The following is a 17,438-nucleotide window of genomic DNA, read 5'->3' as shown; positions in this document are numbered from 1 at the left end:
ACATATACATGTATCTGTTCTTTTTCAAATTCTTTTCCCACTTAGGTTGTTACAAAATATTGAGTATAATTCCCTGTGTTATATACAATAGGTCCTTGTCGTTTACCTATTATATATATATTAGTGTGTATATGTTAATCCCAAACTCCTAATTTATCCCTCCCTACCTCCCTTTGGTAACCATAAGTTCTAATGCTGCTTCTAAAGAAACTACAAGAAATTAATATAACACTGTAAATCAGCTATACTTCAATAAAATTTAAATATATATATATATATATATACACACATATATGTGTAACTGAGTCACTTTTCAGTACAGAAGAAATCAACACAGCATTGTAAATCAACTATACTTCAATAAAATTTTTTAAAAATTAAAAAAAAAAACCCTACAGATTCCTTGGGCTCATGGGTATCCCTACATCACAATATTTCATAACTAACCATGAACTGGATAATTGTCACAGCTTTGAAGCTACTATAAGAATTATGATGGTTGAGCAAAGTGACATTTTTCATAATGAAGAAACCTGCCTTGGACCTTTGCCAGGGTCATACAGCCTGTTTGTTTCTTGGCTTTCGGAGGCACAATAAATGAGGACTACACGGAACCTGCTCATCAGGCCTATACCAGGGACTAGGTGCTGGGCTGGAGCTGTGAAGATCAACATCATAAAATCTTTCTTTGCCCTCAAGCTGCTACACAAAAGGGAGTGGGCATGATAAGTACCAGAACAGACATATTCAGCAGCTTCTTGAACAATGAATTTAGTGATTTGAACCTTGGATAGCAGACCTCACGGAAAGCAGCCAGTTTAGAAAAAGAGAAAGAATGTGGGCTTTGCACCAAGGAACAAATGGGCTTGAATCTAAGTTCTGCCACTTAGCAGCTGTGTGCTCTTGGGTGAAATACTTAGCCTCTCTGAGCCTCAGTGCTCTTCTCTCTCAAGTGAGTGTAACACTTACCTTACAGGGTGGTTGTGAGCCTATTGCAATACCCAGCACATGGCACAAACTGGGCACATTTTTTTTTTTTTTAACAATCTTGCCAGAGTTTAGTCGGCAAGCCCATATAAGACATTCATTGTTTAATAAATGCTGGAGAGGGCGTGGAGAAAAGGGAACCCTCCTACACTGTTGGTGGGAATGTAAATTGATAGAGCCACTATGGAGAACAGTATGGAGGTTCCTTAAAAAACTACAAATAGAATTACCATATGACGCAGCAGTCCCACTACTGGGCATACACCCTGAGAAAACCATAATTCAAAAAGATACATGCACCCCAATATGCAGCACTATTTACAACAGCAAGGACATGGAAGCAGCCTAAATGTCCACCAACAGAGGAATGGATAAAGAAGATGTGGTACATATATATACAATAGAATATTACTCGGCCATAAAAAAGAACAAATTAATGCCATTTGCAGCAACATGGATGGACCTAGAGACTGTCATACTAAGTGAAGTAAGTCAGACACAGAAAGACGAATATCATATGATATCACTTGTATGTGGAATCTAAAAAGAATGGGGACAAATTAACTTATTTACAAAACAGAAGTAGAGTCACAGATGTAGAAAACAAACTTATGCTTACCAGGGGATAAGGGGGTGAGGGATAAATTGGGATATTGGGATTGACATATATACACTCCTATATATAAAACAGATAACTAATAAGAACCTACTGTATGGCACAGGGAACTCTACTTAATACTCTCTAATGGCCTATATGGGAAAAGAATCTAAAAAAAGAGTGGATATATGTATATGTATAACTGATTCAATTTGCTGTACACCTGAAACTAACACAACATTGTAAATCAACTATACTCCAATAAAAATTGTTTTTTAATTCAAAGAAATTCATTGTTTAAACTTTTCATTTAAGGTACAGTTTTGTATAACTCCATTAAACCAAATCAATAAAATTTGAACTTTCTCTGAGTAAAGGGGAAGAAAAGAATTCTAAAAGAACAAATTGTAGAACTGGCATTCCATAAATCCCATTTTGGGAAACGCCACCTTTATAGGATAAAACTTCCCAAGGCACACATGGAAAAATAATACACAATGCCCTTTCTCCCAGGAACCTATAAGGAAGTATTTACCACTCTCTCAGCAAACATCTATATCACAGGTTCTGTTATTACCTCCCCAAACTTTAGCTTCTTGTATGTGGCAGCAAATTTCTATCTCTAGCTTTCCTCCATTCTTTTTAGTGTCAACTGAGAAACCGGTGCCACTACCAGAAGCCTAGAAGAAATAAACCATCATAATACCTGATGATCTAGCACCCTTTCATTTTAGAACAATGAAAGGTTAATCTGACTTTCTTTCTGGTTGGAATTTTTATTTTTTAAGGTGTACAATGTAATGATTTAATATATGCATACATTATAAAATGATCACCATAATCAAGTTAATTAACATATCCATCACCTCACACAGTTACCGCATATGTATGTGTGTGTGTGTGTTTGCTGAGAACACTTAAGATCTACTCTCGGGCTTCCCTGGTGGCGCAGTGGTTGAGAGTCTGCCTGCCGGTGCAGGGGGTTCGTGCCCCGGTCCGGGAAGATCCCACATGCTGCGGAGCGGCTAGGCTCGTGAGCCATGGCCGCTGAGCCTGCGCGTCCGGAGCCTGTGCTCCGCAACGGGAGAGGCCACAACAGTGAGAGGCCCGCGTACCGCAAAAAAAAAAAAAAAAAAAAAAAAGATCTACTCTCTTAGCAAATTTCAAGCATACGATACAGCATTTTTAACTATAACCACCATGCTTTACATTAGATCCCCGGAACTAATTTATTTAATAACTGAAAGTCTGTACTCTTTGACCAATGCTCCCCATTTCCCCCAACACACCCAGCTCCTGGTAACTACTGCTCTATTCTCTGGTGCTAGAAGTTTGCCCTTTTTATGATTCCACATATAAGTGACACCATACAGTATCTGTCTTTCTGCGTCTGGCTTATTTCTCTTAGCAGAATGCCCTCTAGGCTCATCTATATTGTTGCAAAAGGCAGAATTTCCTTTTTTTTAACGGCTGAATGATATTCTACTGTATGTTCATAACAAGTTTTGTTTATCCATTCATCCACTGATGGACACAGGTTGTTTCCATATCTTGGCTATTGGGAATAATGCTGCTATGAACATGGGAATATAGATATCTCTTTGAGATACTGATTTCATCTCCTTCAGATATATATACCCAGAAGTGCAACTGCTGGATCATATGGCAATTCTATACTTAATTTTTTGAGGAACTGACATACTGTCTCCCATAATGGCTGTACCAAGCTGGGTACATATTAACTCCTTTCTTTTCTCCCTTCTCCTGTAAAGATTTAGAGATGTGAGGGAACATGTCTCATTCATGGATTTGCACTTAATGAGGAATAAAATGCTAGGGAGTTTGAATTTGTTCACAGGAGGAGCCATTAGAGGACTTTAATCAAGGGATTGACCCTGACAGTTCTGTAGAAGACAGACTGGATATTGATGAGACAATGTAGAGCAATGACTATATAGATATATAAGCAATGACTATATACGTATATATAGAAATGCACACATACATGTATACAACATATATAGCTATGTATGTCTACCTATATACACATATAGCTGTATATATATGTGTATATGTATAGATCTATATATATCTAAGTCATTGGTTCTTTTTTTTTTTTTTTTTTTTGGCTACACTGTGTCTTCATGGCTGCGCATGGGCTTTCTCGAGCTGATGCAAGCAGGGGCTACTCTTCATTGCGATACATGGGCTTCTCACTGTGGTGGCTTCTCTTGTTGCAGAGCACAGGCTCTAGGTGCATGGGCCTCAGGAGTTGTGGCACATGGACCCAGCAGCTGTGGCTCGCGGGCTCCAGAGCATAGGCTCAGTAGTTGTGGCGCATGGGCTTAGTTGCTCCGCGGCATGTGGGATCTTCCCCGGCCAGGGCTCGAACCCGTGTCCCCTGCGTTGGCAGGAGGGTTCTCAATGACTGCGCCATCAGGGAAGCCCACTGGTTATGTTTTTTCCTAACCATATCTAGGTCCCTCCCGTTCTGCAGCAGTATAAACCCCCATCCATACCTGTTTGCCATTGTGAGTGACAGATGACAGAATAGTCCTCAGAGTCTTGAAGCCCATCGCGATATCCAGCAGATGAGCAGCGAAGAAGAAGTTGTTGTAGTGGCCCAGGACTGACATGGTCGTGTACCAGGCGAGGTAGAGAAAAGACTGGGGAAATGGAAGAAATTGAACAGCTTTTCAGGCATTCAGGGGACTGAGGCGCTTTGAGCTGGCCCAAGAATTGCCAAGTCAAGCCCCATCTGCCTCATACTACTGCACAAGAGAGAAGTGTCCCCCCAGCACCCTAGGGCCCTCTGTCTTCCCCCAGCACTCCCTGCATCTTCCTGAGCCGCCTCCATAGCTTGTTTCTTTGTGGCATCTAATGACATCCCTGGACTTGGGGCACAGAATTTTGCTTTCCCAGATGCCATACTTACATTGTCAGTAAAAACAACTCCCAGCTTCCAGATATGGTACTTCATGTCGATGGAACTTAGCCTAAAAGGGGAACAAATCATTTCAAAACTTAAAAATGTCAAGATTTAGTTAAGTGTTTAATAAGGGGAAAAAATGAATTTTTTTCTCTCTCGGGTTTAATAACCTAAATACAGCTCTGAGCTTTATCAAGTTGTATGTGTTCACCATGAGAATGAGAATGGCTGAATCACACACCCTGAAATTTTAATTAGTCTTTCTCTTTCAGCTCTATCAGGCATAAAGGCTGATAAGTCTTTAGATTTTTTTTTTAAAGCACTGCTCTCCCCCCCATATTTTAGAACCTAGAAGAAACACTCAGGCAAGACCAGAGTCTAAGACAGCGAAGACATGACTGTGAGTTTTCCCTGTAGCACAGGGAAGAGGACTGGAAAGATAAGGGGTCTAGTCAGCCAGACTTTGGGATTTAACTCCTAAGCTCTGTACCATGACACCAGGGAGGCTGCCTCTGCTTTGGCCTCTTCTACTGGGCTAAAGTCGAGGGCATTTTTGTCCAACCCCAGGAGTTCAGCAATGCGTTCTGCTCCGTAGAGATCTCCATACTTGTTGATCACCTAAAGCAGAGAGGAGGACAGGGTGAGCTCAGGCCGTGCATCACCACCAATGTTTTCTCCAGCCCCATTGCCGTCAGAGCTGTGTTATGCTCTGGGATCTTCCAAGGGGTTGATAAAGACATGAGTCAAAATGCAAAAGGAAAATAAAGAGAAAAAAATAACCTCCAGAGAAAACAGAAGTGATAAAGACAATTAAGTGAAAACTGCTTTTCTAGCTATCATTTAGGAGGAGAGAAAAAACCTAGTATGTAGAAAACAGTGATTTTCTTAAGCTGATTAAGGCAGATGAGTATAGGAACTAAGCCCCAAACCTACATGCGTTCGTATAAAACCCCTTCTGTGACTTACTCTTCTCGAGATACCATCATAAAAGCACCATTACATTTATTCATGTTCGTATGTGGAGAACTTAAAAAAACAATCTACATTTCTTTGGAGGTCATGGAATTTACTCCCCCTGCCCCGCCCCCCAACAAGGCATACCTTTCTCTTTACAAACTTGTCCCAGTAGTTATTAGGAAAAGATCTGAAGAAGAAAATGAAACAGGGAGATTCTTAACATCAAGGCAAGCACATCAAGAAACTTTGCAGTTTGAGTGTCTGGATCTGTGATCTTTTGGGGTTTTGTCCTGCTCATTGAAGAATTCAAGACTTGATTGAAGTTCAGAGTCACCGCAGGTCTGATTTCTGGTTTCCCTGCTTTGCAGTGAGTTCTGAAACACTTGGAAAGCTCCTTTGCATTTTCTACTTCAAAATTATGGTTAAGAGCCAGGAATTGTGATGACAGACTAGCTAGAGGCAGGGCTATGTGTCTTGAACTCAGTGTAACTAGAAACCAAACCCTGCAGGAAACACATGCATTCAACCTTCCTTCACTGAGTGCCCACTTTATGGCAGTAACTGGGGTAGGTGCTGGGGACACGGTGGTGGGAGGTGTGGACAAGCTCCCTAACTATGAAGTTTCCAGTCTGGAAATCATGGGCGTTTTCTTAATGGAGTGCTCTTCTGCTCTGTTCTCCATTCCTGCATAACTCCTGTGGGGTGTGCTTTCCCCCAGGAATGAGATCCCTCTCTCCTTTGGAGGTAGTTCCTATGCCATCCCAACCTTAACCCCACAGAGGGAACAGCTTCCTTCTGGCAAGTAGCTAGTACCAGCTCCACTGCAAATACCTTCTTATTGTTAAAGTTGAGAACTAACTGTTACTTTCAGGTATGTTGGCAGAAACCATTTAAAATATTTCGCTCCCCTCCAGGATGATCAGTCCCTCCTGAAAGGTTCCTTGGGAGTCTAGTTTGCAGCCAAGGAACCTCTGGCCCTTGGTGCAAACATTCTTACTTCTGTTTTCCTTCATGTGTAAATCGTTCTTGTTTGTTAGCTCTGGAACACAACAGTCCCTTATGCTATAGAGGCCACCCAAGTTGGTGATGAGGAAGGGGGCCTCCCTCTGTTCGTGGACCTCTCAGAAGAATAACCCTGAGCAATTGGCACCTCTCTTACAACAGGGTGGCAATCTTTAAACAAAACAAAAAAATTTTTTTGGATATTTAAAGCAGTCTTGTTTTTTGTTTTTTGTTTTTTGTTTTAAGATGTTTTCTGGATGTGGACCGTTTTTAAAGCTTTATTGAATTTGTTACAACATCGCTCCTGTTTTGCTTTTTTGGCCGCGAGGCGTGTGGGATCTTAGTTCCCCCAACCAGGGATCGAACACACACACCCTGTACTGGAAGGCGAAGTCGTAACCACTGGACTGCCAGGGAAGTCCCCAGCAGTCTTGGTCTTAAACATCCAAATGCCACTTAAAAACAAAGCAAACTGCTAATAGATTTTATCTACGGGGGATGGAAGTAATTATTTTGACTTCCTTCTTTGTCCATTATTCTGCTACTTGATTTCTTTTCAGGTATGGTATTTAGAATCCAAAATAAACAAAAATAAAAAGCAAGCCAGTCTTCCTCTGTCCACACTGGTATCACCTTTCCCTTAAATCTTTTAGAAAAAATGGTCTGTAAGATACAACTCAGGGTTGGCCACATTTTGGCATAAGTGGAAAATGCCACAAGTGATCCTGAAGGGCCAGTGACTAAAGGCTCTGGTCAAGACCCTTTCACAGATGTGATCTTGCTTTGATCTGAATATTCTTGTCTCCTGACCAGGTATGTAAGCTCCTTCAAGGTAGAAGACATAGTTCCACTTGGTAATATTCCTTTAAGTGTGGGGTAGGCCAAGAACCTTCAGAAGGGAAATGCATAAATAAGTGATAGATCTATATATGAAGGCTCAAGAAGAACAACATAAGCTGCTCAACCTCTTAGAAACCAGCAGGATGCACAATGAGATGCTATTACACACCTACCAGATGAGCAAAGTTATCTGAGGATAACAAGTGCTGACAAGGAGGCAGAGAAGCAGGAATTCTCACAGGGTGCTGGTTTAATGTAAATGGGGACAAACATTTGCATATCCTACTATTCAGCAAATTCATCTCCTACTACCTACTCCAGAGAAACTCTTTCACTTGTGCACCAGGTATAAAAATATTCCTTACAGCACTGTTTCCAACAGACACTAGTGGGAAACAGTTGAAATAGCCACTGTCAGGAAAATGGATAAATGCACAATAATATACTCCTAATGGAAAATGCTACAGTTTTGAAAATGACCAACTCAGGCCACACATATCAACGTATTCAACAGATGAGTTCTTGAAGAGGGTGCTGAACAAAAGATTCAAATGACAGTATACAGTATAACTCCATGTATATGAAGCTCAAAACTAGTTAAGATGACACCATGTATCTAGGGACACGTACCTAAGTGGTAACACTATAAACTAAGGCAAAAGAATGGATATAAAGCCAGGAGGGTGGTTAGCTGGGGTCCGGGGAGGATAGGGGCCAGAGAGGCTAACGCCTGGGACCTCAAAGTTTTCAGCGATGTTCCAGTTTTAAAGCTTTGTAGTTCATTTTATTACTGTACTTTAAAATATACTTATACATTTTTATATTTTCTTCTATATGTGTATTTAACAATACAAAAATAAAATTAAAAAAGAAAGCTCTCCATGACATATAGTTAAATAAACAAAAAGCAGGTTACAAAGCACTACATGTACAATGATGCCATTATCGTGAAGAAATAATAGAAGTTCATTGATGTAAATGTTTTAAAACAGCTGTTTTACTTATACATACGTTTCCCTATTCATGGGCATTTCAGCCACTTCAAATACATGTCAGCAACTGTCCTTGTTAAAACAGTTTAGTGTTCTCGTCTCATTATCTCCTTAGGATAAATTTCTAGAAACTGAACTGCGTTTTTACTGGGACTTTTAGGCTATATCATCTTGTGCCACAGACACGAGCGTTACTGATAATTACAGAAAGCTTACCAAGGAATGAGATTATTTAATATTCAAAATTTCTATACTATAATAACAAAGGGTCAGAAATAAGTCTTAGTAGTTTCCCGTATTTTTCCTTAAGTGAGGAGATTGGCAGTGACCTGCAGGCCGAAACAAGCTTTTGATTTGCTTGCTCACACCTTTTTTTCCCTAAGAGAGGAGTCTTCCCTTTCTAGGGACTATTTAAAAAAGCTCAGCGGTGCCTGCGTAGAGCTGCCTCTCTCAATTTGCCTAACCATCTTTGAATAAGTAGCATTTTCTTCCTGCAGGGATCAGGGTTGTTGTTTCTAGATGTGCATACTTTACTGGCACAGCCAAGGGTTTCAACAGTCATCTTTGTTTACATATTCAGCCCTATTTCTTGACTCTTCTTTCATCACATTAATTTATCTTGCAACTCTCATTTCCCTATTGTGAATACACCGGCGTTGGAGCATCACCTTTGCTAATGGTGATGGTCATTTATTTTCCTAAATTTTTATTGTGGTAAAATATACATAACTTAAAATTTACAATCTTAATCATTTGGCTATAATCCCTGTGTTGTACCATATATCCTTGTAGCTTATTTTATACCTAATCGTTTATACCTCTTAATCCCCGTCCCTATATCGCCCCTTCTCCCTTCCCTCTCCCTGCTGGTAACCACTGGTTTGTTCTCTGTATCAGTGAGTCTGCTTCTTTTTTGTTATATCCTCTAAGTTGTATTTTTTAGATTCCACATATAAGTGATATCATATGGTATTTGTCTTTCTCTGACTTATTGGTGATGGCCATTTTTCTTTAACAGGGAAAGGGAATAACGAACAGCCATGTGCCAGGCACTGTACCAAGCACGTGACAGTCCATTCATGAGTCCTCCCAGGACTGTAGGCGGTGGTATTCTCATCCCTCTATTAATGAAGAGGAAACTGAGGTTTATAAAACCTGATTCCCTTGCCCTAGGTCACGGGTGTCTAAGTTATAAAGCTGACTCAGTATTCTAATTCTTTGCCTCTAGAATCAATGCTTGTCTCCACCATGTTAGCAATTGTACACATGCCTACCAAGAAGACAGGCTTCACCCCATGGGTCCTAACGTCCCCACCCAGATGGGCCGATTTTAACTGCCCGTGGAACTGCCTGTCAAATTATATTGGGCGGAGTTCTAGTACCAACCAGGCTATTTGTTTAGGGAGGAGATTTCAGAGATGGTGCTGACACAGGGCTGCTGTGCCATTTGGGAACTCTGGAGAAGCTGATCAGTTTGATCACTGAAACCCCGGACCAGGGAAACACTGTATGACTCGAACATGGAAAACGAGATTAAGTAGTATTGTGCTGGACCATCTGGTCTTAATTAAATATGCTCAGCACTTTCTGATCATATCCTCTGTCCCCCATTAAATGCATAGGGATACATATAACTGTTGGAGGCACAATAGGCTACTTTGTGAAAAGGCAGGGGAGAAAACAAGTCCCGGAAACCAAAGGAAGGCTTATGTGAATCAGTCTCCAGGGCTGCTGAAGAAGGTATTATCCTATTTACAATAGAAACTCCGTTTTCTTTTTGGGGTGGGGGAAAACTTACGGTGTGTTGATTACCAAGCGATCCCATTGCCCCTTGATGTCATCTTCAGAAGGCTGTTCGGTGATATACAGGCCATCAAACTCCAGCTTCCTGGCAATTTCTTTTTCTCTTTTGAATACCACCAAAGGAACCTAGGAGTGGGAAGACACTGGTTACTCAGAGAAGGCTTTCTAATGAAAGCATCCTCTCCCATGCGTATCTCACAAATTGGCCTTCCAACTTCAGGGCAGCAAACTCTTTGTAGTGGGATTCTTAGGGTGCCTAGTTGTGGGTCCAAAGCCAAAGAAATCACTTCTCAGTCCTCTGGCTCACACACCTCCGTCTCCAAAGCTGATATGATTTGGGTCATCCTTTCAACAGCTGATAGTATTACAAACTGGACTTCTTGACCCGTCCTGGTGAGAAGACCATATTTAGACGAATCACAGGGCCGAATGACTTAGGTCTCCTAAAACACTTTGGCTGGAGGTAAAGCAAGACTTAGAAAGCATAATAAACGATTCAAGAATATATTGGACAGCTGCAGAAAAACGATGAAAAGTTCCAAACCCCTTCAATGGCTAGGGTCATATTCATCTCATGTCTTTGAATTCTGATTAATGAAATATGGCTTAATGGTTACAATGAGAGGATTCACTGGGCTCTGTGCATAGTCTTTTGCTACTGAAGTTTTCTTCCTGACATTCCTTCCGAGAAGAGCTCCTGCCTGGCACACTTATTTGTTCCCTACCGTCGCTTCCCATTCTCTTATAGTTATGACTGCTTCTAGCCTACACATGGTGGCATGGTTCTAAAGACCTACCACAAAAGCAGTACATACACAGAAAATGCTGGGAAGATAATCCACTTGCTCCAACCATCGCCAGACACACACACACTTCAGATAAGGGACAGAATGAGCAAGGTCAGAGGATACGACTGGAATCCCAGGGAATGAGAAGGCAGAAAAGCCAGAGCTCCACTAGCCAGAAAAGCTTAACTCAGACAGAGCTACGGCTTCTCATCCACCTGGGAAGCTACTGGTTACTTGGCAACATCCCTGAGACCTTGGTCTCCAAACTGTTTCTTCTAATAACTCCTTCTCAACTCTCATGATATCCGTACAACCCACGCTGCTCCTTTATTTCCAAGACAAAAAGGCAAAATTTAGACAATGGTTTGTAAAGAGTTACTGCTTACCCTTTTTCCTCCTCCCTTAATTATTTATTTTTTATTTTTAAAATTTATTTCACTGAAGTATAGTTGATTTACAATGTTGTGTTAGTTTCTGGTATATAGCAGAGTGACTCAGTTATACATACATATACCTTCTTTTTCATATTCTTTTCCATTATGGTTTATCACAGGATATTGAATATAGTTCCTGCTTACCCTTTTTTTTTAAACAAGGCAACAACACTGAGGAAATAAAAGAATCATGACAGGAAGGTGGCAAAGGTTACTAATGGACATTGCACACTGCAGAATCAGTGCCTGGTGTTGGTTCATGGATCATGTGGGAGGGGAAGCAGGGAAAGCCACCCTGACTAGTGTCTGCTATGTGTCGAGGTCACTCTGAATTACAAGAATAATATCAAGTTTTAGATCAGTACTGATCACTGGGATTTGAAGCATTCTCCGTCAATCTTTTAGGAATTTGTATTCCCTTGTAAGTACAACTTCCACATTTTTATTCCCTAGATAGTGTTTATTTTTGTTTTCTCTAGGTTACCTGTACTCTAGCCGACAAGCTGATCTCTAGATGGTGAACTAAGGAATAGTAGTGAACATGCTCTAATGTTTACTACGTCTGGCTCTGAGTATTTTACACATGTTAATTCATTTAAACCTCCCTTTAGCAACTTTAGCGGTTGGTGTTATTATCATAGTCATTTTTTTCGCAGATGAGGAAACAGAGGAATGGTGAGGTTAAGTGGCAGAGGTTAAGTGGGTCCAACCCCGGAGGCCAGGCTCCAGAATCCATTCTTTCATTGTCACAGTGGAGGCCTCAGGGCAGTTTAGGACACATGGTCTCTTCAGCAGAGCAGCTGGACTTCCTAAGTGATACCGCAGTCCACTGGGGGAAGTGAGAGCCACAAGGATAGGAAAAGACTTCCTGGACTCTTCTCAGGGAAAAGGTGGCTTTGTATAGGGCCAAGGAAACTTCCTACTTAAGAGACGTAAGAAAAAATGTAATGAGAAAAAACAATTGTGGTGTAGTAGAAACAGAACTGGACTTGGAACACCTAAAACAGAATGACTGAAGATTGACATAACTATAGCAGTGTCTGAAGATGGTCCCGGAGAACCACGTCTCCTGCTATTCATGCCCTTGTGTAGCCCCCTTCACCCTCTGTGCAACAGTGAATCTTGCCTGGCCCTGTGACTTGCCTGAATCAACAGAATGTGGTAGAAACGGCACCTTGCCAGTTCTGGGCCTAAGCCTTAAGAAGGTCTAGCAGCTTCCATTTGTGCTCTTTTTGGACACCCAAGCCATCATATGCAAGAAGTCCGGCTACCCAGCTGGAGAGAGCATGTGAAGAGACCACATGGAAAGGGAAATGCCCTGAGTCTACAAGGAGGGGGAGAGAGGCCCAGCTACCCCAACTGAGCCCAGCCTTCCAGCTGTTCCCTTGCCAACGTGCATGGGCCATCTTGGACAGTGTAGCCCATCTGAGCTCCCAGCTGGTTGCTGATGTGGCCACTTGCACAGGGCGCAGAGGAACCACTCTAATGTGCCCAGGCAGACACAGAATCAGAGAGAAAATGGTTATCATTTTAAGCCATTGAATTCTGGGGGGTGATTTGTTATGCAGCAATAGGACAACGGAAACAGTAACTCATCTCAAATAGCTAAGACCTAATCACTTCTGAAAGGTGAAAAGCATTTTTATAAAAATTTCAACATAAATTCAAAGAAGAGCCCCTCATTACCAGCTCCATGCGTGACTTAGCCCAATGATTTGGATTCTATGCAATGTCACAAGGGATGGCTGAAGTGAGACCCCTGGACCAAGGCTTCTCAAACCAGAGTGTGAATACAGATCACCTGCGGATCATGTTCGCTGCAGATTCTGATTTAAAAGGCTTGGGGAGGGGGCAAGAGTCTGCAGTTTTAACCCGCTCCTGGGTGGCGCCCAGGCTGTGGCCTCACCAACCTTAGGCTATTAGTAAAGTCTTAGAGAACAAAGGGGTGGCTGGGTTCAAAAATGATGCTTCTTCCCCATGGAGTCAGATTAGATTCAGAGTGGCTGGCAACTTACCTTCAGGCAGTAATAGCCCACCACGCAGACTAAAGAAATGATGGTGTGGATAATGGCCAGGGCTCGCAATGCTGGCGCCATATATCCAGTGCTCTCCTGCAGGACAAAGAACACCACTGCTTCTTCCTCTTCCTCATCATTAAAGGAATTCCACAGGTTTGCAATGTCTTCTGCCTCTTCTTCTAAAGGTTCCTCGGTGACCTGGCCCAAAACACACACTCTCTTAGAAACACTGGAGAGACCTCCGCCACGGGGCTCTCCCCACATATTTTATACTGCCGGCATTTGCTGTGCAAATAGTAGTGATTCCGTATTACTCGATGAGGGAATGAGGTTTTTAGGTACCTTGTTCCTGGGAATCTCCAGGATCTCTAATAATTGCAAACAAAAGTTTTAAGAGACAAAACCTCTCTCTTGAAAACAAGCCAAAAATTTTAAAGTTAGGAAAGTTTTACTACATGTTCTACAATCCTTCAGCTGCAGGAGGTAATCTTTAAAATGCTACGGCCTGGGGCTTCCCCAGTGGCACAGTGGTTAAGCAACTAAGCCCGTGTGCCACAACTACTGAGCCTGCGCTCTAGAGCCCATGAGCCACAACTACTGAGCCCGTGTGCCACAACTACTGAAGCACATGCACCTAGAGCCTGTGCTCCACAACAAGAGAAACCACCGCAATGAGAAGCCCACGCACTGCAACAAAGAGTAGCCCCCGCTTGCCGCAACTAGAGAAAGCCCGTGTGCAACAACGAAGACCCAAACAGCCAAAAATAAATAAATAAAACAAATAAATTACAAAAAAAATGCTACTGCCTGGGAGGAGGCTAGGACAAACTCACATATGCACAAGTGCAGACATTTCTCTTCTTTCTTAGATGCCATTAACACCCGTGGTTTCACTGCCATCCTTACACAGTGACTCCCAAATCGGTGCCTTTGAGGCTGTTACCATGCATGTCCAGCTGCTTTCTGGCTGTCTCCACATGCATGGCTGAGTCACCTCAACCTCTCCATGTGTTTAAAGCTAGGCTTCGCCATACCTCTCTACAGACTTCCATTTTTCTGCTATGGGCAACAGCAAGCCATTAGTTTATCAAGTGCAATATTGATGTGGATAAGAGCATGTTTTATAAAACTTAGATTTGTGGTTTTCAATAGGAAGGGAGAGAGGCAAGAGACAGAATAGCCAGTTAAAGACGATATCAAAAAAGAATCCAGGGGCTTCCCTGGTGGCGCAGTGGTTGAGTCCACTTGCCGATGCAGGGGACATGGGTTCATGCCCTGGTCCGGGAAGATGCCACATGCCGCGGAGCGGCTGGCCCCGTGAGCCATGGCTGCTGAGCCTGCGCGTCCGGAGCCTGTGCTCCACAACAGGAGAGGCCACGACAGTGAGAGGCCCGCGTACCGCAAAAAAAAAAAAAAACCAAAAACAAACAACAACAACAACAACAAAAAGAATCCAGGACCTACAGCATTCATTAATTCATTCTACTAACATTTATTATGCATCTACAGTGTACAAACCCACTTACCAACATTCAAAATCTTCATTTATCTTGATGAGTCCCTGTCTTCCACATCCAGAAACCAACTCCTATTAATTCTTCCTTCATAATAGTTCTAACATAGGGGCCAACTATCATGGTGCTTTGTTACCTTATTCCTCAGGGAAAGAACTGTATTTATTATTCAGCTTGAAATACCTTACAGCTCCTAATATAGCGTCTAGCCCATTGTAGACACCCAACAAATGTCTGAAGAATTAAGTAATAACTAAAACAAGCCTGAATGATTGAAATGGTGCCCTAACTGGCTTCCCTTACAACCAGTCTCTCTATTCTCCCCATTGCTAAAGACAGTGTCCTTTTTTTTAGAAGCCAGTGTCTTAGAAATTTCCTTAGATATTAGAGTTTTTGCTTGAATTAAGAGCATAACCTCTATTACTTTTTAAAAAGTATATAATCTATTCACTAAATACCCCCTGAATGAAGCATCACCTTGTAAAAGAGCAGGATGAAGTTGATAGCGAAGGCTACAAACAGAGCAAGGAGCCTCAGGTTGTAGAAATTCCTGGCCAGGTAGTGCTGAAAAGAAAAGGACAGGCAGAAGTAGAAGCGCTTTGGCAGGGAGAAGGACCTTCCCTCTTTCACACAGATGATCTTCTCTGATTAGAAGTCTACACAGGACTAGTCCTACTCTTTGGAAACCACTCATCTAGGACTATCCTGGCCTTCTTATGACTTATTTGGGGGGACCAAAATTGATGATTTTTTAAAAAAAATGCTTAGAATGATGCTCAAGGGAACCCTGCTCTGCTTTAAACCTCAGGGAAGCAAATGCCTAAACACGCTGCCAGCACAGGACTCATGCTGTTATGAAGGTACATGTGTGCGCGCGTGTGTGTACCCTCCACACAGCAAGTAAGCAGTCAATTTGGAAATTATGAGTGATCTAGGCCCACCAAAGACCCCTGAAGCTCCCACCCTGGCTGCAGCCAGACTGAGGCTGAGAGTCTCTGTCTCCTTGTAAGTCACAGACCCAGCGCTTCTGCCTCTCCCCTTTTAGGGGGAACCATTCCCATACCCACTGCCATCTTCCCTGGAAAAATCGACACTTGAGGACTGGAATGGTAGCTGCTTGGGAAAGCTCTCACCCTCTCCGTGGAGGGGGCTCCCACCAATGGTGCTGGGAGGTGTAGTCCTGGCCTTCAGCAACTGTGCCTCAGTGGGCAGTTTGTCAGAGAAAGGATATTACAAGCTGGGCTGAGGGCTGAGGGTGTGTGGAGTAACAAAGCTTTTGAGGACTAGTGTGAGAACCTACCACGACACAGGAATGTTCTTTCTGCATCTGAATGATCGCACTACTTCTGAAGTTTTGGACCAGGATGGGCCAAGCCCCCACCTAGCACACATAAAAGAGCAGCTCTCCTAGAGAGAGGGCGGGCCAGAGGAGCTGGAGCACTTGCCTTTTCCCTTTTCCTTTCCCTCCAACACAGAAGGGACAGACAGATAATCGAGAAGAGGGAAGGAAGAGGAATGAGAAAGACGAGGAAGAACAGCTAACCAAACGTGAAACAAAGTCAGCGGCCACTTTTCTGAGCTCTGCCCGGGCCAGCGCCTGCACCCGAGCGGGGCCAGGGCCGGAGCACTCACCAGCAACTTGGTCTGGTAGATTTCCAGCCCTTTAAAGAAACTGGCCATGAAGGCTTCAGGCTTCTCAGTTTTCTGGCCACACCATCGCTTCTTCCTTTTGGTCACATCTGCCCACCCGGCCTCGGCCTGCTCTCCTTCTTTGGCTGTGTCCTCTTTCTCCCCATCTTCCATGCTGCAGGAATGAGAAGCCCACTCATCATGGAGGGGAGAGGGAGGCCTGGCCCTGGCAGGGAAGCTAAAGAGAAATCTTGGCTGAGAGGGGCGGGAGACGTATTATTCCTTGAGGGTGGGAACCTCAGGTCTTTATTACCCATAGTGCTTGGAAGTCAACTTTGTATTTAGGAGCGGTGCCTGCTTTGATGAGTCACAGTCACAGGCGTACGTCAGTTATATACAAGTTCTTCTGAACTTTGCCTTACCAACCTTTTTCCCCTTCAGAAATGTTGTCCTTTATTTTCTAGGCTTTCATGGGCATTACCAATAGTACCTATTCTTCTAAGTTTGTCGTAGGAATTAAATGAGGTATTGTATAAAAGAGCTTAGCAAAAGGCCTGGTATGTAATAGTTATTCAGTCATTACTAGATATCACCATCATCAACATTATATGAAATTGCTAAGTGTGAGTGTTTGATAATTTGCTCGGTCAGATGGTGAAACTCTGATCTACGATTTGGAGTCTAAAGTGAACAAAATTATTAGATTGTTTTTATTGTATAGCTGGGGTAAAAAGAAATGTATCCACACACGAAAAGATGCTCACCATCACTAATTATCAGGGAAATGCAAATCAAAACCACAAAACCTCACACCTGCCAGAATGGCTATCATCAAAAAGACAACAAATAACAAGTCCTGGCCAGGATCTGGAGAAAAGGAAACCCTTGTGCACTGTTGGTGGGAATGTAAATTGGTGCAGCCACTATGGAAAACAGTATGGAGATTC

General features: G+C 42.6%; 1 protein-coding gene across 3 annotated transcripts in view; it reads right to left on the bottom strand.

Annotated features, from left to right (window-relative positions):
- Positions 1 to 17,438, bottom strand: part of RYR3 (ryanodine receptor 3) — a gene marked incomplete at its 5' end in the record, with an annotated part of 572,808 nt that overhangs the window by 7,306 nt on the left and 548,064 nt on the right. For all 3 annotated transcript variants that reach the window (XM_081227519.1, XM_081227518.1, XM_081227520.1), the window contains 8 exons: positions 4,105 to 4,251; positions 4,521 to 4,581; positions 5,005 to 5,132; positions 5,616 to 5,658; positions 10,104 to 10,234; positions 13,346 to 13,546; positions 15,340 to 15,426; positions 16,495 to 16,666. In XM_081227519.1, the coding sequence (XP_081083645.1) occupies positions 4,105 to 4,251; positions 4,521 to 4,581; positions 5,005 to 5,132; positions 5,616 to 5,658; positions 10,104 to 10,234; positions 13,346 to 13,546; positions 15,340 to 15,426; positions 16,495 to 16,666 (970 nt within the window). The remainder of the gene's footprint in view (positions 1 to 4,104; positions 4,252 to 4,520; positions 4,582 to 5,004; positions 5,133 to 5,615; positions 5,659 to 10,103; positions 10,235 to 13,345; positions 13,547 to 15,339; positions 15,427 to 16,494; positions 16,667 to 17,438) is intronic.

The sequence above is a fragment of the Mesoplodon bidens genome (assembly GCF_964165515.1).
Source record: "Mesoplodon bidens genome assembly, chromosome: 3".
Lineage (NCBI taxonomy): Eukaryota > Metazoa > Chordata > Mammalia > Artiodactyla > Ziphiidae > Mesoplodon > Mesoplodon bidens.
The sequence above is the reverse complement of the archived record's forward strand: the minus strand, read 5'-3'. Positions and strand labels throughout refer to the sequence as shown.